We start from the raw sequence: 21,885 nt of genomic DNA on the forward strand, positions 1-21,885 counted from the left end.
GCTGTTACAGGGAGGCGCAGGATGATCTGAGCATCAAACTCGCCCAAAAGATCAACTCAGGGAGGCGACAAAATTGCCGCATCAAAGCGAAGGCCACAAAGCAAACAACACTCATGAAGAAGAGGAAGGCCGATGGAGGGCATGCTTGTGGCGTTCGTGGCGGTGGGCGTGCGGGTCGCAGATATGGTGGAGATCGCGGTCGGGGTCACGAAGTGTAGATGGTGTCGCCCACCGTCCAGACGCTACAATGGCCGGAGCATCACAAGGCTCCGTACTACTACGCTGCCAAGCAGCTCGGTAGGCAGTCTGCGGCAACTGCTGCCGGGCAAGTGCATGTACGCTGATGTCAACGAGGCGCCGCTGCTCTTCTCTGAGTTTGCTTTGCCACAGCTCGTCCGGATGCGGACAGCGGACGGGAAGCACATGGGTGCCCACACGTTGTTCACTGTTATTCCTAAAGTCGGGTGAAGGCGTACGACAACGCGGACATGGAGATGTTGGACATCATCCCTGACGGCACCGGAGGAGGAGGAGGCTATGAGAACGCGGGTGGAAGACTCTACTCACACACAGCAGGGCTACTCCCAGGCCGACATGCAGCAGACCGGCAAGGGCACACAACAACAAGAGGATTGGGCCATCGGACAGACATAGGAGGATGAGGACGGCGAAGACGATGATCCGGATGGTTTTGGCGGCGATCCAAAGAAGAAGGGTAGAGGAGAAAGCTTCAACATGCGGGAGGACGAGCCGTTGTGCCATGCATGGTTGTCCACTAGCCTCGATCAGATCCATAGCATGGAGCAAAAGGGCTCAACTTTTTGGGCCAACACTCACATATGGTTCCATGAACACAAGCATTTCACGCCCTACTCTGACGCGGTGATCCGCAACCGTGAACCAAAGTCCCTCAACCACCGATGGTACACCATCCAATAGGCCGTGTCGATGTATTGTGGCCACTTGGCGCATCTCATCACACGGTGGTTTATTGTGGTGCCCAAATCACCGAGCAAGTAAGTTATCACTTGTTGGAAATGCATAGTTGTGTTGATCATTTTGTAGCCGGATATGCTTTTGTTGATCATTCACCGGATATGAACAGCTTAGGCGCCGTATATGCATAGTTTTGTTGATCACTAGCCGGATATGCATAGTTTTGTTGATCACTAGCCGGATATGCATAGTTTGTTGATCGTTGGATGGATGTGCCCAGTTTTGTAGTCGGGTATGCATAGTTTTGTTGGTTGATCACTAGCCGGATATGCAGACCTTTGTTGATCACTAGCCGGATATGCCGAGTTTTGTTGATCATTGGCCAGATGTGCCCTGTTATGAAGCCGGATATGCATAGTTTTGTTGATCATTGGCTTTTTTGTAACCTTGTCGTGCTTGTACGGTGTTCAAGAAATTGAAGAAGAAAAAATTCACCGTCATGCATTGTTGGTTGAAGTTGAATGGGCAACCGAAGTGGAACCTATTCATAGCCAAGACTAGCTCCCAAGCCACCGAGGAAGAAACCGGTGACCCAACCGACCCAATGAAAGAACCACCCAAGAAGATTAGAAGAGGGTTTCAGAGAAAGAACTGGGAGAAGGAGAGGGCGAAGCGAGAAGGTGCGATGGTCAAGATGACAGAGAGGTTCAAGGACATCTTGTCCAAGAAGGAGGAGGCATTCGTCAAGCGCTCGAACATCAAGGAGAAAAAAAAGATGGAGAGGTTCAAACTATGGATGGAGGCGATCAAGAGGAAGCTAGTGCTAAAAAAGAAGAGGGCCTTGACTGAAGAGAAGAAGGTCATGCTCGAGGAGAAGAAGGCGGGGCTCGAAGAAAAGAAGGTGAAGATCGCAGCCGATTCAGAGGACGCCAAGATGTTGTCCTTGAAGGTGGAGTCTTTAGATGTTGACGCAAGAATGATCGTGCAAACCATCCGCTACAAGATGTTGCACCGCCAGAAAGATGTGTTGGAGGCGGTGGACAAGGAGGAGGAGGAGGCGAAGAAGGAGATGGAGGCTGCATACGCGGCGGCGGCGACACCTTGAGTGTGGAGGAGGCTCGGATTGCCGGTCGAGAAGGGCAGAAAATCTCAATTTTCTGCACGGACTAAAATTCTCTTCTGATCAAGATCGGGCATGTAAAAAACTTAAGCATACTACCTTTTTTTGGTTGTGATCGAGCATGTCATCCGGCGCGCCATGGACCAGACTTTTATTTGAATTTCAAATAGCCCTTTACTGACGGACATATACATGATAGCATTGGATGACCGGCCCCCGTATCAGTGTCTGCGGACTGATCCTCTTGTCCGTAAACGCATGTCGGAGCAAATTTGCGGGTCAGTGTTAGAGATGCCCTTAGCATCGATCACTAGCTCGATGGTTTGGCAATTATTACCCGGTTCTTGCCGCTGATTACGTTATAAATGTTCATGCACCAGGGTTCAAGTCCTGGTGCTCGCATTTATTCATGAATTTATTTCAGGATTTTCGGCGATGCGCATTCAGTGGGAGGAGACGTTCCCGTCGACGACAAGGTGCGTACAATGACTTCGTAAATTTCAAGATGATATGCCGGCTCAGTCTTTCGGAGGTACTCATAGAGATAGGGTGTGCGTGTGTGCGTTTATAGGAGTGAGTGTATGCGCGTGTATATAAGCGCTTGCGTCTATACTGTGTTAAAAAAATGTTCATGGTACGTTTTTTTTTCTTTGCGAGTACTAGTATATGATGAAAACCTGCAGAGTGCAAAGAGATGGCAAAAAAAAATATCATCTGGTATTACGATGATGCATGGTGGAACGGCAATATGATAGTGTGAGTCAGCGCACTTTGCCCACGCGACCCTTGCGCTCCCAGAAAACAAACATAATCTCCGGAATAAGAAAGCGCGAGGAAGCAGCACCAAAAGGAGCGGGAATTGAAGCAGAAATAGGAAAATATCCCGATTTCTTTCCCAGTGCGGCTCCTCTCACTCTCTAACCCCCCGCCCTCCATTGGTGGGCGCCTCCGCTGCCACAACCTGGCCTCTATTTAAGAAGGCTCCTTGCGCCACCATCCTACTCACCACCGCACCACAGACCACACCCGCACCGCGCAGCTCGATCGCGTCCCCAGCTTCAGCTGAGCTCCAACTCAACTCAAATTAATCGCAGATGGTTTCTTGTGGGCCAGTAGTGGCTTAGCGCATTAGCGGCGGAGGTTGGTACGATCAGGTAGGCCGGAGGTGAGGTGCCACATGTTGAGTGGACAAACGGCGGTTAGTGGCAGCAGCAGCAGCATCATCGTCATCAGCCGCGGCGTCGAGCAGGGGAGCGGGAGCGGGGAGCAGCAGCACCAGCGGCGGCCGGTCGAGGTGGAAGAGGGGGAGGAGCCAGAGTTCAGGGACATCCACGCGCTGAGCCCGCCCCGCGCGCTGAGCCTGTACCGCCGGAGCCGGCCGGGCAGCAGGGACTCTTGGGGGTCTGCGGCGGGGGCAGGGGGGAGCAGACACACGTCGATTCGCTCCGTCGGGAGCGACACCGCCCCCAGCGAGCTCTTCCCTACTATGAGCAGGGAGTTCTCGGCCATGGTCGCCGCAGCAGCCAGCGCTAACGCCTCGTCCTCCGCCGCGGCGGGCCACAGGGAGAGCGTGGACCGCGTGGCGAACGAGGACGCGCTGGGGAGGATCGGCGAGGAGGAGCTGGAGGAGACGAACCCGCTCGCCATCGTGCCGGACAGCAACCCCATCCCGTCGCCGCGCCGGGGGCTGTCGCCGCGCCCGGTGGAGGTGGCGGCGCCCGGTGCCGGACATGGACAGGGCGACGAGGTGTCGGTGGGGCAGGTGAAGAAGGACGAGGTGGAGACCAAGATCGCGGCGTGGCAGATCGCGGAGGTCGCCAAGGTCAACAACCGCTTCAAGCGCGAGGAGGTCGTCATCAACGGGTGGGAGGGCGACCAGGTCGAGAAGGCCAGCGCATGGCTCAACAAGTACGAGGTACACACAGCCCCAATCTTCTCCATCAATGATCAATCCACACCACACCATGCTCGCTCTGAACGAATTCTGATCGCGTGAATGTGAAACTCCCGTGCGTGCAGAGGAAGCTGGAGGAGAAGCGGGCCAAGGCGATGGAGAAGGCGCAGAACGAGGTGGCCAGGGCCCGGCGGAAGGCGGAGGACAAGCGTGCGTCGGCGGAGGCCAAGAGGGGCACCAAGGTGGCGCGCGTGCTGGAGCTCGCCAACTTCATGCGGGCCGTCGGCAGGGCGCCCACCAAGCGCTCCTTCTTCTGAGCTGCCCTGCTTGCTCCTCCTCCTTGATCAACTTCCCGCCATTATTTCGCTTTTTACTCGCCGTCGCCTGATCGTTCACCGCTTCGCTTCATAGGAACCTCCTGTGCTCGCTGCTTCGCTGTGTGGAACTCTCGTTTTAGTGTTGTATCCACATGTATGGTGTGTCTTTCTTTCTTCTGCATTTCTCGTGTTTGATATGGAGTAGTACATAGCATAAGAATGGAAGGGTGTGCTCTGCCTGCTGAGTCCAAGTGCAAGAGCTGCCTGTATTTTGTTTTTGTTTTTGTTTTTGTTTCCGGTCGAGGATATTGTGTGTGTGTCAATATGAACAAGATATGCAGTAAATTACTGTTCTATGCACATTTGCAAGCCTTCTGAATCACCAGTTTCTTGATTTCCAATATTCACCCGTGTCACTTATTTTCAGCTAAATAGTTCTTTCTCTGTCCGGCTTCTTTTATTGTCTCACCAACACCTTGTCCGGCTTCTTTTATTGTGTCTTCAATGCTCAACTAACAACACTTTGACATAAAAAATCTTGGAGGCCCAGTGTACTGATGAAGAGTTGCTTTTGTTTTGACTTCTGAAGATCTGGTGAAGAGTAGTCAAACGATCAGTAATTTGGAACTGAAGTACTAAACTGAGTTTTCTGTCTTGATGATGGCATGCGACCTGCCGGCTTCACTATGAACAGCAGAACGTGCCCTGTCTTTCAGTTCACCGGCAGAACGAGGATTACAGTCGCGAGCTAGTCCTGCTCACTCAATTGTCACGTAAACGAGCTGAGAGTCCGTATTCGAGAAAAAAAATGAGGTGAGAGTCTGGGGGAGAAACGGCAGTCATGCAGCACACATAACACATATCTGAGCGTATTCATTGCAAAACGGAAATTATTTTTATGTGTTGGTCTCGCGTAGTTCGATAATGTTCCAAATTAGCACAACCAAGCTCAACTAACATGAATTACGTATCCTCGATTGACAGTGACCTGTGCTCTTCATATTGGCGTGGGAGTGGACCATTCTTGTGTACTGAATTCAGAAGTATCTGAGCTTGGCAACTTTGGATTCTCAGCATGGGGGCGTAGAATAATGACACTCGCCACTTTCACATAGTACGTTTTATACGAATTCCACAGAAATTTCAGTTCGATAAGAAAGAACAGAATCTCTGCGAATCAAAGAATTGTTAAGATTTCTGTTGACTGGAAATAGTAGTTGATGGTAACAGCGTGCCTGTGCATGTGAATGCAGCACAGGTATGCATTTTTTTTGCTGTTGCATTCCATATACCATCATCATGGACACAAAACGACCAGGCGTCAATGCTGGATCAGACAATACCTGAATAATTCCGTGCGGTTGTTCAAAGAGAGAGGATACGAATCCCATGGATCCGTTGCACTTGGCACTCTATTGGCGAGCATGGCCAGTGAGTGGGCCTCCGTCTTGCAATTAAATGCCTCTACGTTCCTTGTTGTTGTGGTGGGGCGCAGCGGCCCATGATCCAGGACTAGCCCATGTGCATGCATGCATCATCGTCCTCTCTCTAGCCTAGAGAGAAAAAATGGTGGGGGCAACAAGCAAGCTCACATGTTGAGCTTGTTCTCCTGTTTGATCACGTCTCATGGCGTGTTCCGAATAATTGGTGGTTACATTGATCATGATGACGAGGTGGACTCTGCAAGCGCCGGAAATGCGAGAACTGGTCCAGTCCAGCAGTGTGTTAATTTTCTTACCGGTTACTTTTTAATCCAAGGGAATAAAACAACTACTTCCTCCGTCCGAAAATACTTTCTAGATACATCTTTTTTTATCCATTCTGATGACAAGTATTTTCGGACGGAAGGAGCACTACTTTGTGACTTATCAACGAAACATCTTACAAATATCAGATAAATCTCCCGTGGGGAAAAACTACCAAATAATCACAGTATGCAGCTAGAAAAATGTAAATGTAAGCACTATCACAAAATATAAAAGAGAAAACTACCATAAAACAATAAATATTCTTCACGGGCAGATGACGTGATCTTCATGTCTGAAGAACATCTTCAGACTACCCACAATGGGAGTAACATAGGTAGTAACATCACACATATCTAGATAAAGTAGATGATGTGGCAAGCAATAAATGAAGAAAGAGAGGAAAGTAATAACATAGCTACTTACTAGTAGTATGAGTAACATCACACATATCAATGCAAGATGTGTCTATAGCCTAATAAATGGAGTGTTGCATGTTACCACACATATGTTACTCCCCACTATAGAGGTAGTAACATAGACTAGTAAGATGGGCATGTTACTAGTCTATGTTACTACCCATTGTGGCTAGTCTCAGAGTGCTCGTATCATGAAAGTTTACTCTTTGCAGTTTTGCATACTGAAATGATTTAAAGGTCATTTTTCATAAGATTAAACTTTGTTATTTTGGTCACGCTAAATATGCTGCACACCACACGGCAGAAAAGCAAAGTGAGCCAAAGCTACATTTATACTGTTCGGGGACATATATGTACACAAAAACTGCATGGCCGTGGAAGAAAACTCTGTCATCACTTTTGTACATGCCACACCAGTTAAGAAAGAACTATAAAGTGCAGCTGAGGATACGAGTCTTATCCATGATAAGTAGAGCCAGTACGCATTTAACCTAGATAAGGCTATCAGGATGTTCTCCACTGCTCCCTCCAACAAATGTCTCTGAAGTTTTTGGCAGATTGTCTACACTGGCAAAAAGCTCGTCCGCCGCAGAAGCATACAAGCTTGAAGGCTCTGGCAGATCAACCACATCAGCGAAAGGCTCGTTCACTGAAGCGGTATATGTCTCTGAAGGGTTTGTTAGATCAACCACATCAAGCAAGGGTTTGTTGGAGGCACAAGCATTGACCTCTGACGGTGCCGGCGCATCAACCACGTCAAATAAAGGCCCGTCCATGGCGAAGGCATCATCATCTGAAGATGGGAATGCAGTGAACAAATGATCCGAACCAAGGCCAGCAGCATCATTGTCAGAGTCCTCCACAGAAGAAATTTGCGATTCAGAATCAGATGATTCAGCAAGCAAGTCGAGAGAAGGGCTGCTTGTACTCGTTCTCTTCGATACGAAAGCCATGCCCAATATGTCGTTCTCCTGTGACCCCACAGTTGGGCTTACATCAGGACGAGCTCCATTGCCCGCAAAAAGTTCTTCCACATGATTTCCAGTCGCGGCATTCCCTGAACCGGTGGCTTCTCTGGAAGAATCTCCATCAGATGGTTCCGTACCACTCAAATCTGACAAGGAGTGTTCTACCTCTGGTTTTCTGAAGCTTTCGCTGGGGCTTGAGTACAAGCTGCCACAGAATACAGAGTCCATCCCACCAGAAAGCCTAATGCTGCCCTTTGTATTCTCCAGAACTCCATCCTCATCTGACAGGGTTTCCATTGCATTGGTACTGTGCCCACCAGAAGGCATAATGCTGCCCTTTGTATTCTCCAGAACTCCATCCTCATCTGACAGGGTTTCCATTGCATTCGTACTGTGCCTGTTAGCACCATTTGCAGGAGTTGCGTAGCTTGATGGTTCAAAGGTTGTCTCGATGGATATGTCGTCACAAAAGTTTCCGTCTCCCTCATCAACCTCTAAAGCTTTCTTCAATAGTGAAAGTTGGAAGATTGGGTTCTTCTGGCTTGCTTTGCTGTCACCACCTTCCAAGTTCTGATGTGCTCCTGCCAATGTTCTCTGGAAGGACGGAATTGCAGCGTCATCATTACCACAGCACACCTCAGAAGTACCATTCCTAAAAGCATTCCGTGCCGCCAGAAACTCTGCCAATGGTAAGGAAGGTCTGTTTTCATCCACTTGAGCTGTCTCACCAACAGATTGAAATATGGTAGGAGGTTTTGCCTGAGTTCCGCCATCAACAGACCCGAAGTGTGTAGCAAGCTGAGAAGGATTATCCACAGGTTCAGTGCTTGTGACAAGCGGAATCATGTCCGAATTAGGACCATTGTTCTGTACATTTACCTGAGTGTAATCATCTATAGATCCTGTAGGAGACTGTGAAGGAACAACCAACAGTTCAGTGCTAGCACATGCCTTCTTGTCCGGATTCATATCAATATTCTGTCCATTTACCTCAACACTGCTAACCAAGTTTGCCTTAGATACAGAAATGAGTGGAGCCGCATCAACCTCCTGAAAAGATATCAAGGTACTAATCTTCTTTGTGTCACCAAAGATGCCATGAAAGTCATCTTTAGTGGATGTGTCATGAAGATGTCCATGAGAAGGGAAGGAACTAGAGGAATCATCAGTATTTCCACAACTTACATTACTGCCAGTGCAAGCAACAGACTTTGAAGGTGATGTTCCTTTGGTGGAAGTGAGAAATGCCTCCAAGGCAGACGCTAATGCGCCATCGACAGATACAGGAGTTTTGCCTTTGAAGCTGTTGTCAGTGCTTTTGCTCAGAGTATCATTAGAATTTGTACGACCATCATCAACATTGTCAGCTTCTGCTTGTTTATCTTCCTCCACTTCATCCTCTTCATCATTTAGGAATTCAGGAACCTTGATAACTAGACCTGGGGAAGTCTTGCGTTCTCTCTCAAAAGGTAAAGGCCCACCATGAAGCTTCTCACATATAAACCCAGGTTCACAGATGAAATCAGGAGCCTTAAGGACCCTTGGCACAACATTAGGTCCATGTAAATTAACTGTATTCTCATCAGCCACATCACAATTAGAGTAATCTTCTGAAGAAAATTCCGGTGCCCTCATAAGCAAGCCTGGCTGCCTGTTCATCACAGAGGCAGAAGTTCCAGAATTCCCACCATTATGTTCCTGTTGCTGCGAGTTAATTGTATCAGGAAAAACATTTGGTGCTGACATTCTTGCAGAAGAACTTCGTAGAGACTGAATCTCCACAGAGAATGAATCAAACTGCTGCTCCAGTCGCTGAAGCCTTGCCTCAATGCTACTGAGGGGCCTCATCATTTTCTCCTCAAACCTAGAGCAACATAACTCCACCTTCTCCACCTTAGAGATCAGAGTATCCAGCATTCTCTCAATGTGATTGTGTGGAGTAACATTTTCATTCATAATAGGACTAGCCTCCGGGTACAGATTTGATACTGTCTTATCCTTCGCCAATGTCACTTGTACATTTTCTGTTGTTTTTACAGGCAATGGAAGAGGCTTGGGATCATTTAACGGGAACTCATGTTGGTTGCCATCATCATCACATATCGTACCACTCTGCGCAGGTGGTAGTCTGCTCTGCACTCCAGCTGGCCTAAATTTGGAATCATTTGTACCATAGAGCCCTGCTTCTTTCGCTATGTTTCCACATGGGATGCTATCTTTCAACGCGCAGCCTTCAGGAAGTTGGGCTTTCAAGCCCTCAGCAAAATATTTGTCATCTATTTTGCAGTCCCTAGATTTGGAAATTTGCATAAGGCCAGGAACAAGCATAGCCAACAAAGAACTACCTCCCATGTTTCCAGGACCTGCTACTGAATCATCACTGCTGGATTCAACAAGATCAGCAAATATGTAGATCTCTTCAATATGCACTGATGTCTTTGACTGAAGTGAAAGAAGACGGACAGTAAGAGATACACATGGGTTTGCATCAGTTATCTCAGCAGTTGCTTCGTAGTGAGCCTGGAATGGACAAAGTAAAACAAAATTGTAGTATACGTAAGAAGCTAAGAAAATTTCTTTGATAGCGAGTACTAGACAATGGCTGCTGATAAAAAAGGGAAATACCAGAGTATTTTTCTGGCAGATTCCTATCGCATTCCTTTCTTCTTGAGATTCTGGCGTGTAATTTCCAAGAGGAGACTCAGGAATTTTGACCTCAACCCAGCTATCTTCATCACTACTGCTTGTAACACTTTTGGCCTCTTGTTCATGCTTTTCACCGGTTGCAGCATTGCTACTCGCCTGAGATACACATTCTTCACCAGGAGGCTGCGGTTCTTGAGCAGCAATTCCACAGCGTACAGTGCATAGATATTCTTTACTTGCATCCTTCAGGTCAGTTGAATAGTATATTTCATAAGTTCGAGCTGTGCTTCGCACATACACTCTATGAATCTCGTACTTTCCTGTGAAACTAACTGAAGAAAAGAAATGGATTAGATACACTGATAATGAAATGGAAAATGGTTTGATATTTAGCAGTAAAATATCACATAGTATTTCTAGAACAAGATGGAGACTGACAGGAAACTGGGTCATGAAAGGCACCGTGGTGTACACAGAATGAGATGGAGCCTGACTCCACAATTGCAATGTTAAAAGGATGGATGTACAACGAGAAATAGAAGTATTGCTTCCACTGTTTGTATTCTAACATAAGCTAGCCGTCAAAATTCTGCAATTTATCCCAATTAAAGGAAGGAGATAGATCATGGGAATTTCAACATGATCGATGTTGGGTGGACTATTCATACGGAACAACTTACTTTGATTTCAGGCTAGTCGAAGATGTGGAACCTAGAGTTGTAAGATGATGCAGATATATTCTAAAGTAGTACACGAAACACCAATTACGGTGATCATGTGCAGAATAAGAAACACTGGAGTATAATGTATTTAAGATATTTAAATCTAAATGCTCAGGCGTTGTTATGGAGATTAAATGCCCGTGCATTGCTATAGAAGTTCTATTTAATTGCATGAGCTGGTTAGACGCTTGTGTCATTGTAGTACCTAGCTTTGTGCAGATAAAAAAGTACTATCTCAAAATATACAGCAATCAAATCAACTAACCAAAGGATCACGATACATCTGTCTGCTAAATAGAAAGTAGCATAATTGCGGAAATTAATTTCTGGCAACTTAAGAGGTAATCTCAGAGGGTAAATGGACGACCACCAACTCAGATATTATAACAGTAAATATAAGATGTACTACTACAGTTTGTGTTATCCACTTCTAGCATGAGCTTGTGAACAAGAACTGGGGCATCTATAATGATATGGTAGTCCAATTTCAACGGACTATAAACTGGAACCCCAAACAGCGATGGCCAGTTTGGGGCTTGGCTTGTACTAGCCAACTAGGGTTTATCCACCCATACACTGACTACCGCGACAGAGCAATTCCCGACAGCGCGTGCATCTGCATCCAACCAGCGACAGGAACCATCGCAACAAAGCAATTCGCGATCAAACCGCGCAAACTCCTCCAGCAGGCTCAACCTTTCCAGAAAATCAAAGAGGAAAAACGAGGGCTCACTCGTAACTTCGCAGGGAGTTGGATCCTCGCTGCCGTCGGACGGCGGGCGGGCGAGGACGACGGCCGCGGGGGAAGTCTCGGCGTCGTCTGCGGTCGTCTCGAACGACACGGCGTCCTCGACCGCCGCGCCTCCGGCTGGGGCCCAGGTGCTAGTCGCCGTCCATGGCCTCCCCGGGCCTCCCGATCCCGGTGTCCCCATCGATCGTGGTCGCCGCGCCCGCCGCTTGCGCGGAGACGGTGGGTATCGGCGGTGGCGTACCGGTGGTGTTCGCCGTTGGTCGCCTCGCTCACTTCCGGATTCCGCGAGCGCTCGCTCAGTACGCGAATCTGGTGCGGGATCCGATCTTACGGGCCCTCGAAGCAAAGTGCAGAGGATTTGGGTTAGCCGCGTCCTTCGTCGTCCTACCGTTTAGGCCTGTAAAAATGAGGCCGACTCAACCTATGGGCCTCCCGCGCATTGGGCTTCGGCCCGTTTTCAAATCGTTATCCACACCGCGAATGCTCCACCACCGCAGCTGCAGAGGATGCTTCCCGAGCGCGGGCGGCAAAGAGGATGCAGCTCCGCTTCCTCCCGTTGGCCGCGAGCGCCGTGGCCGGAAGGAGCTTCGTCGCCGCTATTCCTCGGACAGTGACGGAGAGAAGGAGGCAGATATGTTGCAACGCGGGCAACTCCTCGTCGGAGAAGGAGGAGGGCGGCGAGCCTAGCACGGCGGAAGAGGCGCTGCGGCGGCTGGCGGAGCTCGACGCCCAGCTGGAGGGGCTGAAGGAGCCCAAGATGAGGCCGCCGCCGCCCCCTCCTCCCCCGGGTAATCATTGCCTTTCCCACCCCGTTCTCCTGGTGCCAAGTTGCCTGCCTCTCCGGTTTTCCATGCATCCATGCTCCCCTGTCCTCCCATTCAATCAGTCGTCTAGAGTTCGAGATCTTCATCGCGGCCAATAACAATTGATTCATGTCAAGTTCGCCGTTCGCGTGTTCTCTGAAATGAAAATTTAGTTGTGCTGCCTAACCTACGGAGAAGAGATGGATCAGTCTCCACTCTGAAACAACTGCTCGATGGAACAGGTCCTCTCATTTGTTAGCCTCGTCACTAACTCTGGTGCATACGTACTTCAGTATACAGTAGTGCTAGTCATTTCTCAAGTACTACACCTACGGGGCTACGAATACGAGTATTTCATTACTGAATGCACAGAAATTGTTCATTTCCTCATTTGTTCTTTCGTAGCAGTACTATGTCCTTTAAAGTTCACAAGTGAGTGCACTAGTAGCACTTACTTTACACTTTACAGCGTAGAGCAATGCTTCTAGATATACCAAGCCCGAGTGATCCGTGCAATTCATCAGTTGCTAGGCCACGACAGCACATTGATCCTCAAGTCGCTTCCTACTTTTTCTAGGGGAGTACTGTGTGCTTGCTAGCATAGCATGTATGGAAGTACTTCCCATCACAGTCCATGCCATTGCTTTGCCGTTCGCGTGTTCTCTGAACTAAAAATTTAGCTGGGCTGCATAATCTACGGAGAAGAGATGGACCGATCTTCAATAGACTCTGAAACAACTGCTCGATGGAACAGGCCATTTGTTAGCCTCGAGCCTCGTCGCCAACTTTGGTGCAAACTTCGGTATACACTATACAGTAGTGCTAGTCATTTCTCATGTTGTAGTACCTATGAATAGGAGAAGTATCGTTTCATTACACAATGCACACGAACAGTTCATTTCCTCATTTGTTCTTCAAAGTTTAAGTGCGTGCAGTAGCACAGTAGTGCTTACTTTACAGCGTAGAGCAATGCTTCTAGATATACCAAGCCACAGTGATCCGTAGCGTACAATTCGCCAGTTGCTAAGCAACGACAGCACAATGATCCTCAAGTCACTTCCTACTTTTTCTAGGGGGGTATCCTTACTAGCATAGCATGTACTATGAAAGTACTTCCCATTATAGTCCATGCCATTGCTTTGCCTGCTTGATCACTTCTCTGTATGGGTACTTATGTTCAATTTTGTTAGCACAGACCCTTTCATGGACCGCGATATGATAATACAGCGAGGACGCCCAAGTGATGAGCTCCCGGAAATGACACCGGCCTACGTGACGTTCTCGACTCTGGCAATTTTTATCTTGACCATCTTCACCAACGTGGTGTTCAACGTGTACATCAAGCCTTCCGTGGACGGCGCCGATCAGCCGGTGAGGATCCAGAGAGTGCCTCTGGCCGATCCTAGCTTCCAGCAGCCCGGCAATTCTAGTGGTAGCTCGTAGACATATATGCAGGACACGATAATACAGTTTGGTAGATACAGTGTGAAGGGCTGTGCTTTGCAAGTTAACTCAAGTCATGTGCCTCATATTTGCATCATGATGTATTTAATACCCACATGCTCTAAACGAGCTATGTTTTGCTGGCCTCCACATTGAGGGCTTCATTATGATGCAATGTGCTGCTGCATGTGCCCATGGGACTTCACCTGTACTATGTATATCCATTTTTTCTTTCGGTTAGCAGCTTCCATCGACTCAATGATGATCAATCAATTACAGTCAGCAACACAATGATCTCCTTGATTGAATATATCAGACCCAACTTCTGAACCAATTAATTGTATCAGCGGTGATCATGGACGCTAAACTTGGAGAGCAAATTGCCTCTTCTCGCACTAATCAGCAGATGGCGAGGCAAATTGTTAGCAGCAACATGCATATGCTGACGCCAAAATTCCAAAAACGCCGACATGGATGAGCTGTGGACAATGGTCGTGCGGCACGCGACAGAGGCGGAGCAGCAGGTTACGTAGCGTACGCCCGTGGTAGCGGTCCCGGGCTCTGCGATCTTCTACTGTGTCGCTACTGATTTCTTGCAGCTGTGTATAACCTTATATGGAGTACTGTACTATTTCTTTGGCTCTCTTGATTTAATTTTTCTCTCCTTTCTTGTATTTGGCTTGTTTCGTCCGGAATATACACCGGCTCTGCTCTACCCTGTCGGCAGTTCTTGGTTCCCGTAAAGATCACACAGCTTTCTCGTTGCCTTTCGCTTTCCCTATGCAAGATTCTCAGTTGCTTTCCTATCGTAGACACAGTACGTCTTGGTTTTTTTTTTTGAACCGTGACACAGTACATCTTGGTTTGTCTCCTATTTCATCACAGCTCGAGTCATTTTAATTTCCTCTTTAGTTTCGTTTGAAATACTACTACTCGTGTGAATCGGAGGGGGGTACTACTATTTTTTACTGCGTCTGATTTCGATGTGGCGACACAACAGACCAAACTTTGACCCTAGTTTGAACCTCGCATGTAGGCCTTCCATGCTGTCCCTGTTTATTTCCCCTTCTTTATTTATTTCTTTATTCATTTCCCTTATCTTGTTCTAACCCAACCTCGAACAAATACCTGGGCGTGTTTGTTTAGAGGAATCTCGTAACATGGACACCATAATTTATCTCTGCCAAAAGAGAACATACTTCAACTCTCTCTGGATCGAGTCACCGAGTTCCAGTCCAGCTACCAACATCTCACGTGCCGTCACCCAAGCACTTGTGTTTTTCCCTCCTTTTTTTTTCTTGAGGGAGAGCTTGTATTTTCCTAGTACTAGTATTTTGTATGAAAAAGTTTGTCCCTTAATTAGACGTGTCTAGCACCAAATTAGTGCTAGATACATCCATAGAAACAAGCTTGAGACAAACTTTTTCGGACAGAGGACGTAGTTTTTTGTACTGCTACAAAGCGGTGTTGCGGGTACAATCTAGCTCTCCTCACGAGAAACTCCTCTCAGGACGATGGTCTTCTTGCCTCCCGTCGGCGTTCCCGCTGATCCACACTGTCTTAGGGTCATGGAGGCGGATGGACCTCGGCCCTTGTTGATGAAGGGCTCCTGCTCCGTTTTCAGATTCTTTTTTAATGGTTGATTAGGGTTTGTGTCCTATTTAGGAAGACGAGATGACGACAACTCCCTGTAGTTGGAATAAGGTCCTCCCACTTAGTTCCTGTTTTGGCCGTGCGTATAGCGTCGTTGGAAGGTGTGTGGAGGTCTGTCTCTGGCGTTTTCGTGGGATTTGGTCAGTATTGATCTTCGGTGGATCTCCATGGATTCAGTCTTGGTGCGTCTACATTCTTGTGTCTACAAATTGGATTCTTCTGATCTATGCTTGTCTTCATCGGAGATGATGGTTGTTCTAGTGGGCTGGTCTTGTGGGGTCTTAGCACGAGGACTTTCGGATTGTCTACTACAATAAGTTTTGCTTGACACCGGTGAAGAAGGGACGGTGATGACGGCGTGTCTTTCTTCAATGCTTATAGTCGTCGCTAGGTGATCAATTGAGCTGGATGTAATTTTTATTATTTCTAATGTTCTTCATACTGTCATGACAGTTGATAAATGCTCCCTCCGTTTCATATGGTAAGACCTTTTGTGACACCCTAGAGTATGTGACGGAGGGGATAGACGGAAAGTTTTTTTAAAGCGGTGTTGCGATTTACTAGCGCGCAAGGAAACCAGCTTACTGTTCCACGTTTGACTTTAGTTATGAGATCTGAGAGCTAAACTGACAGAGGTTCAGCATCACGCGTGCCATCCTTTTCGTCCAGGAACTGCAGCTGCATGCATCGCCCCCATTTCGTGTGGATCATGCATGTGCATCCCAGATCCGGTTCATCTCATCGGGAGCAACCGGACAAGCGCTTGGACTGCGCGATCGGGACACCGGACGGACACGTCGCCGCGCCCGCATCCGCCCGCTCGCGCGGCCGTCGGCAGGTCGTCGCCCACGCGCTCGCCGGCCGCTCCCCGTGCACGCGCGTGCGTGATCGGGAGGCAGGAGGCTAGCTCTCCTAGCCGCGAGTTGCGACGCGAAGCCCTCGGCGACCGGAGGATCGTCCGCGGCGATCGCGACCGCTGTCGCGCACCGGTGGTGGGCCGGGCGGGGAGGCTCGCGCGCAACGCAGCGCGATGCATCGGGGGATGGACGGACGCCTTTCTTTCTTTCACTTCACAGCACGCTCGCTGTCCGGGATGATTCGTGAATGAGTGCGCGCGCGCGCGTATGGGGTACGGCTCGAGAAATCGATCGGTAACAATAATTGCCGGCGACGGAACGAATCGATCTGCCTGGCCCTGCGCTGCCCTGGGCGGTTTGGCCGGGCATGTGAAGCTCAGCCGCGCGCGCGCGGTGGCCCGGCAGATCGCACAGGCCAGTGGACGCGGCCAATTACTTATCCCTGCCACTGCCCCTGCCTTGCGTATTCACTCCGGCCTGCGGCGGCACAGCGACGACAGCTGCTAGTGATCGATTCTACTTTTTCACGAGCGCATCCACGTGATCGCCCGCCAGCCACTTGCTAGTTGTCACTCACTCGCTTGCCAGTAGGCGAGGCTAGCATCGATCTGTGGCGTACACTCACTCGAGTAGTACAGTACAAATCTTATCTTACCAGAGCTAGTAAGATCTTTTCTCGCTCGTCTCTTTTCTATTGCGGGCGGCCTTCCTCAATCGGCTCGTTTTACACACGATCTAATTCACCGACCCCACCCTGCCGCAAAAAGAAAGCGTAGAGATGACGATCACTCGCAGCGCAAGGTGCACGCCCGCCGAACCCTTTGATTGGTGAGCCCGAGGAGCATCTCCGCGGCCATGTGGTGCGCAGCTGGAGGCCGGAGGGAGAGCGAACGCAAAGCTGCATTGCATTGCATGCGGCCGGGCCAGGCGAGCGCTGCGCTGCTCGTCATCGGCCCGGAAAGCCGAAAGAATCCTTTTGCTTTTGGCCATCGCTGCCTGCCTTCCTTCCTTCCTTCCCCGGGCGCCTCACTCTTTCTTGCTTGCTTCCACATGCGCTCTCGTGTGCGGCCTGAACCCTGTCGGACACGTCCATGCCGCATTATTCAGCCTCCTCTCCTCTCCTCACATGGGGCGCTGAAGCGGTGCAAGACTCGAGACGTGATTCGTGATATAATGCCGAGCCGGGCTAGAGGGCGGCCACTAGCTCGTACGTTTCGGGTCAGAGGGTCACTTAGTGTCTGCCCGCTGCCGGCGTGTGCCATGCGTGCGCTTTCGTTGTGATGTGTGAGTGACTTGCGTGCCACGGCAGGAGCTGCCTTCCATGCCTTGATGAGTATGCTACCTACATTTACCATTCTTGGCTTCCTGCTCCCGCGATTAATCTCGTGAAAAAGATTGCATTTGATTATGCATCTCCTTGCAAAAATTTCGAGAAATCCAAGCGCAAAAAAGGGTTGGGCGTGACATTGTACTCTGGCAAAGGAGCATACGTAATTCCTCCAAACTGTTTCTTGGATTTAAAAAGCTCTAGTTGTTCTCGTGTGGCTAGGCGACGCCGGTCTTGGTTCTGGGAGATCGGCAAGCACATGTACGTGCATTAAGACTGCTACGTGACGAGCCGGGTTGGCAGCCCAATTATGCGGAGGCCGAAAAACGGACGAGCGAAAGCCTGGGTCTGGGAGTTCCCACATGCTAATCTAATCATGCACGCACCAATGGCGCCATATTGACCTAAAAAAACAATGGCGCCATACGACGCGAGTCGAGCCGAACCCACTGGGATGCTTCCCTGTTACCGCCGCTCCTTGTCCGGTTGCAGTCTGGGATTCATCCACCAGAATGGTTCCGCTTCTCGCGCCATGCCATGCTGCTACTGCTGCCTCGTGCCCTCCCTCGCAGTCTCTGGGCCACCTCAGCACCGTCCCGGTTCGATGGTGGTCAAAAAACCTAGCAAAGGTATAAAAATAAAATAAATTAAAGGTGGGACATTTATCCCCAGCCTCACGCCCTTTTAATACCGCCACCTCCAGAGCTCAGCTCAGCTCATCACTCCCGCACTCAACACTTCCGCCACCTTGGCCTCCTCCTCCATAGCTAGCTAGCAAAGCTGAGCTAGTAGAAGGTAGCAGCCACCCACAGCCACAGGGCCACGATGGCGTCGACCGCCTCCTTCCTCCCGCTGCTGGCGCTCCTGCTGGTGGCGACGGCGCATTGCTCGCCGCTGCCCCAGCGGTGCCCGCAGGCGGACCGGCAGGCGCTGCTCCGGGTGAAGCAGGCGCTGGGCAGCCCGGCGACGCTGAAGACGTGGTCGCCGGCGTCGGCGGACTGCTGCGCGTGGGACCACCTCACGTGCAACGAGGCCGGCCGCGTGAACAACGTCTTCATCGACGGCGCCGACGACGTGCGCGGCCAGATCCCGTCCGCGCTGGCGGGGCTGACGGCGCTCATGTCGCTCTCGCTCTTCCGCCTCCCGGGCCTCCAGGGCTCCATCCCGGCCTGCCTCACCTCCCTCTCCAAGCTCGAGTTCCTCACCGTCTCCCACACCAACGTCTCCGGCTCCATCCCGGAGTCCCTGGCGCGCCTCCACAGCCTCGACTCCGTGGACCTCTCCAACAACAAGCTCACGGGCTCCATCCCCAACTCCTTCGCCGACATGCCCAACCTCCGGTCGCTGGACCTCCGCCGGAACCAGCTCACCGGCCACATCCCGGCCAGCCTCGTGCAGGGGCAGTTCCGGTCGCTGGTGCTGTCCTACAACCAGCTGACGGGCCCGATCCCGCGCGACGACGCGCAGGACGAGATCAACACCGTGGATCTGTCGCACAACCAGCTGAGCGGCGACGCGTCCTTCCTCTTCTCCGAGGGGCGGCCCATCGGCAAGGTGGACCTGTCCTACAACAACCTCGAGTTCGACCTGAGCAAGCTCAAGTTCCCCAAGGAGCTCACGTACCTGGACCTGAGCCACAACCGCATCAGCGGCACCGTGCCCAGGTCGCTGGAGGCGCTGTCCACGCTGCAGACGCTGGACCTCAGCTACAACAACCTCTGCGGGCCGCTCCCCAAGCTGCACGGCGTCATGCGGCACGGCTGCAAGCCCTACGAGCACAACATGTGCCACCGTGGGGCGCCGCTGGAGAGCAGCTGCCACCAGCTCTGAGCTCGTGAGCTCGCTCGCCGCCGGCAGGCGTACGTTATATGAGTGGTGTGTTGGCGTTCTCGTGCGCGTGCGTACGTACGTGGTTATGTGTACGAACTACGAAGGACGGTGCTTTGGGGCTTAGCAAACTAGTGGAGTGGAGCACCGCGCTGGTGGTAATGCCTGACACGCGCGGTCCTTGAGCTCTGTGTACGAAACGATAGAGATGTGTGCGTGCTGTGTGTGTGCCGTCTGGAGATGCGCCAGAGAGTGTGTGTTGCCGTGTTTGGGATGGATGGATCATCCCAGTTACCTGATGTATCAAGTGTTAAATGGTAATTATGTTTGGCTTACTTTCACATGCTTTTCTGAGAGGCATCCAAACGTTTTTTTTCTTCTTCTTTTTGAGGGTAGAGGCGTCCAAATGTTGGTTGGTTTGGACTCAAGAAATGAACTCGCTGGAATTTTGGGGAAGTAGCATGTACAGTAGAGGGTGGGTGAGAACTTAAAAGTTCAGTTCATGCATGCACATACCGCAGCAGATGTCTGAAGGATTCTGAATTCTAAATACATCCGACTCAGCGTGCGCACAACATGCAAAAACTGATGGTTTCAAGCGAGAACAAAGTTTGTGTTATTGGCTGGAGATGAATCATACCCGTCGACTAATGAATGCACGCAAATAATCATATCGGCGAAGAGCAAAGTTAATAAGTTATACTAGACCGAAGCTCTGGCTAAAGCAATCAAAACACCGATTGATGAACTGCAACAACGATCATCCATATCAACCATTTATTGACATCACAAAAATTACCAGAAAGGTTGAATGACACCAACGCCTTCAAAAGGGGAATAATGCTCAAATGACATCCGGATCCAACTACAAAGAGTCAAATCTTGGGTTTTCACCGTGAAAATAATAGTCCGAGTAAATCAAAACAATGCCTTCAATAAGGCAACAGTACAAAACCACCGTCATTTCAGGAATAACCAATTAGAGTATGGCCTTGGATTTTTCACCACGGAGCTCTAGACCTGGTACTTGAAAAGCATCACCAAATCAAAATCATGTGTTGTAGCCACCATTTTCCGCTATCCCAACAGTCACATGCATAGCACGACTTTCATGTGAAATGCCATGCAAATGATGACCACACCCGCCCAAGTAGGCAGTCAAACTGCAACAAGTGCGGTCTCTATGAAATGCACAGAACAACAAAGGTTGTCATTGCACATGCGACAAAAAATGTCGAGGAAGGAAGGTCATCAGTGCCGCCAAAATCCTAACTGGGGACACTTTGGTAGTCCCAAACTACCCTCATACTCCGGCGTCCTCGTCTACGGCAACACAATTGATCGGCAAAACAAGTTCGTCCTTCTCGCTGAATGGGAAGGTCGAAGATCCTCCAACTTATTGTGACAACCACCTAGCAGCGCAGGAACACGACGCGGTCCGTGCCCACGGGCGGAGGACCGCCTCATTGGGATGCAGAAGGGTGCCATTGTTGTCCACATACCTGCAGATGGGATCAGGGTCACCGTTGCCTCACCCCCAAAGATCACCAGCCCGTCCGGAAACACCGGCACCGCCGTTGCACAACTATAAACCTTTGGCTCAACTTGTAGCTCGTAGATCGCATCCCGCCGCTAAAGGCTACTAAAGATCGCATCCCGTCCACGTCGAATCATCCCCCGACACTAGCTAAACCGTTTTCGCTGCCACATGTGGCCATTGTCGCGCCACCCCGCCTTGCCCTATGTGCCTCCTCCGTCGTCGTCCCAGCCACCCCTCTAAGGGAGCCTCTAGTCGATCTCCCAAAAGGGCTTAACTCCTCAAAAAATCCCTTTTGAGGAGTTAAGTCGCACATAGCCGAACCCTCATCTGGTTTAGTTGCTTAAATGTTTTAGGAGGGGCTTCGGTTAACTCTCAAATTTGAGCAGCTGAAGCAACTTCTCAAGGAAAAAATTGCCACCTTGAAGGCCTCGCTCTCCCGCTTGCCCGCATCCACACTGGTGTTGCCTCTGGCGACCATCCGTACATTCCACCAACACCTCATACCCCCCCGCCTCCCCGCGCACTTTGACTCGCTCATTGGTCACCGCCATCACCGAAATGGACCCATATCTTTGTTGCCTCGCTCTTGTGGACGAAAAGGCCCACCATCGAGCTAGGTTTCGTCCTAAACAGAGCTGGCAGATGGCCGAGATGCCTTAGCACCTGATAACCCACAAGTATAGGGGATCGCAACAATTTTCAAGGGTAGTGTATTCAACCCAAATTTATTGGTTCGACACAAGGGGTGCCAAAGAATATTCGCAAGTATTAGCAGTTGAGTTGTCAATTCAACCACACCTGATAGACTTAATATCTGCAGCAAAGTATTTAATAGAAAAGTAGTATGATAGTAATGGTAACAGTAGCAATCGTAACAGTAGCAGTTTTGTAGTGATTATAACAGTAGCAACGACGAA

At 50.0% G+C, this 21,885-nt stretch overlaps 4 protein-coding genes across 5 annotated transcripts; 3 read left to right on the forward strand and 1 right to left on the reverse strand.

The window, feature by feature from the left end:
• The first annotated feature begins 3,036 nt into the window (after nt 1-3,036).
• LOC123052359 (remorin 4.1) lies at nt 3,037-4,627 on the forward strand. The gene is made up of 2 exons (XM_044475497.1): nt 3,037-3,971; nt 4,076-4,627. Exons 1-2 carry the CDS (start codon nt 3,234-3,236, stop codon nt 4,265-4,267), a joined length of 930 nt encoding a protein of 309 aa, XP_044331432.1. The 5' UTR covers nt 3,037-3,233; the 3' UTR covers nt 4,268-4,627.
• Nucleotides 4,628-6,734: 2,107 nt separating this feature from the next.
• Nucleotides 6,735-11,871, reverse strand: LOC123052360 (uncharacterized). Of its 2 annotated transcripts, XM_044475501.1 has the most exons (4): nt 11,501-11,871; nt 10,025-10,377; nt 8,279-9,919; nt 6,735-8,197 (listed from the first exon to the last, which is right to left on the reverse strand). In XM_044475501.1, exons 1-4 carry the CDS (start codon nt 11,697-11,699, stop codon nt 6,923-6,925), a joined length of 3,468 nt encoding a protein of 1,155 aa, XP_044331436.1. In that variant the 5' UTR covers nt 11,700-11,871; the 3' UTR covers nt 6,735-6,922. The 2 variants fall into 2 exon arrangements, with proteins under 2 accessions (XP_044331436.1, XP_044331435.1); XM_044475500.1 differs by having other exon boundaries at nt 6,735-9,919; nt 11,501-11,870.
• A 129-nt stretch (nt 11,872-12,000) lies between these two features.
• On the forward strand, nt 12,001-13,959 carry LOC123052361 (uncharacterized). Its single transcript, XM_044475502.1, has 2 exons — nt 12,001-12,306; nt 13,517-13,959. Exons 1-2 carry the CDS (start codon nt 12,054-12,056, stop codon nt 13,762-13,764), a joined length of 501 nt encoding a protein of 166 aa, XP_044331437.1. The 5' UTR covers nt 12,001-12,053; the 3' UTR covers nt 13,765-13,959.
• Nucleotides 13,960-18,287: 4,328 nt separating this feature from the next.
• LOC100038340 (polygalacturonase inhibitor 1) lies at nt 18,288-19,769 on the forward strand. Its single transcript, XM_044475503.1, has one exon. The coding sequence runs from the start codon at nt 18,427-18,429 to the stop codon at nt 19,429-19,431; it is 1,005 nt and encodes a 334-aa protein (XP_044331438.1). The 5' UTR covers nt 18,288-18,426; the 3' UTR covers nt 19,432-19,769.
• The last annotated feature ends 2,116 nt before the right edge of the window (nt 19,770-21,885 follow it).

This window comes from Triticum aestivum, chromosome 2D (assembly GCF_018294505.1).
Source record: "Triticum aestivum cultivar Chinese Spring chromosome 2D, IWGSC CS RefSeq v2.1, whole genome shotgun sequence".
NCBI classification, from domain to species: Eukaryota; Viridiplantae; Streptophyta; class Magnoliopsida; order Poales; family Poaceae; genus Triticum; species Triticum aestivum.

Excerpts from the sequence above, each read along its gene's own strand:
- LOC123052361 (XM_044475502.1), top strand. The coding sequence starts at position 12,054 with ATGCAGCTCCGCTTCCTCCCGTTGGCCGCGAGCGCCGTGGCCGGAAGG. Across the intron at positions 12,307-13,516 it reads GCCGCCCCCTCCTCCCCCGG|ACCCTTTCATGGACCGCGAT; the intron begins GTAATCATTGCC and ends TTGTTAGCACAG.
- LOC100038340 (XM_044475503.1), top strand. The coding sequence starts at position 18,427 with ATGGCGTCGACCGCCTCCTTCCTCCCGCTGCTGGCGCTCCTGCTGGTG.
- LOC123052359 (XM_044475497.1), top strand. The coding sequence starts at position 3,234 with ATGTTGAGTGGACAAACGGCGGTTAGTGGCAGCAGCAGCAGCATCATC. Across the intron at positions 3,972-4,075 it reads CATGGCTCAACAAGTACGAG|AGGAAGCTGGAGGAGAAGCG; the intron begins GTACACACAGCC and ends CCGTGCGTGCAG.
- LOC123052360 (XM_044475500.1), bottom strand. The coding sequence starts at position 11,699 with ATGGGGACACCGGGATCGGGAGGCCCGGGGAGGCCATGGACGGCGACT. Across the intron at positions 10,378-11,500 it reads AACTCCCTGCGAAGTTACGA|TTAGTTTCACAGGAAAGTAC; the intron begins GTGAGCCCTCGT and ends TCTTTTCTTCAG. Across the intron at positions 9,920-10,024 it reads TCTGCCAGAAAAATACTCTG|GCTCACTACGAAGCAACTGC; the intron begins GTATTTCCCTTT and ends TGTCCATTCCAG.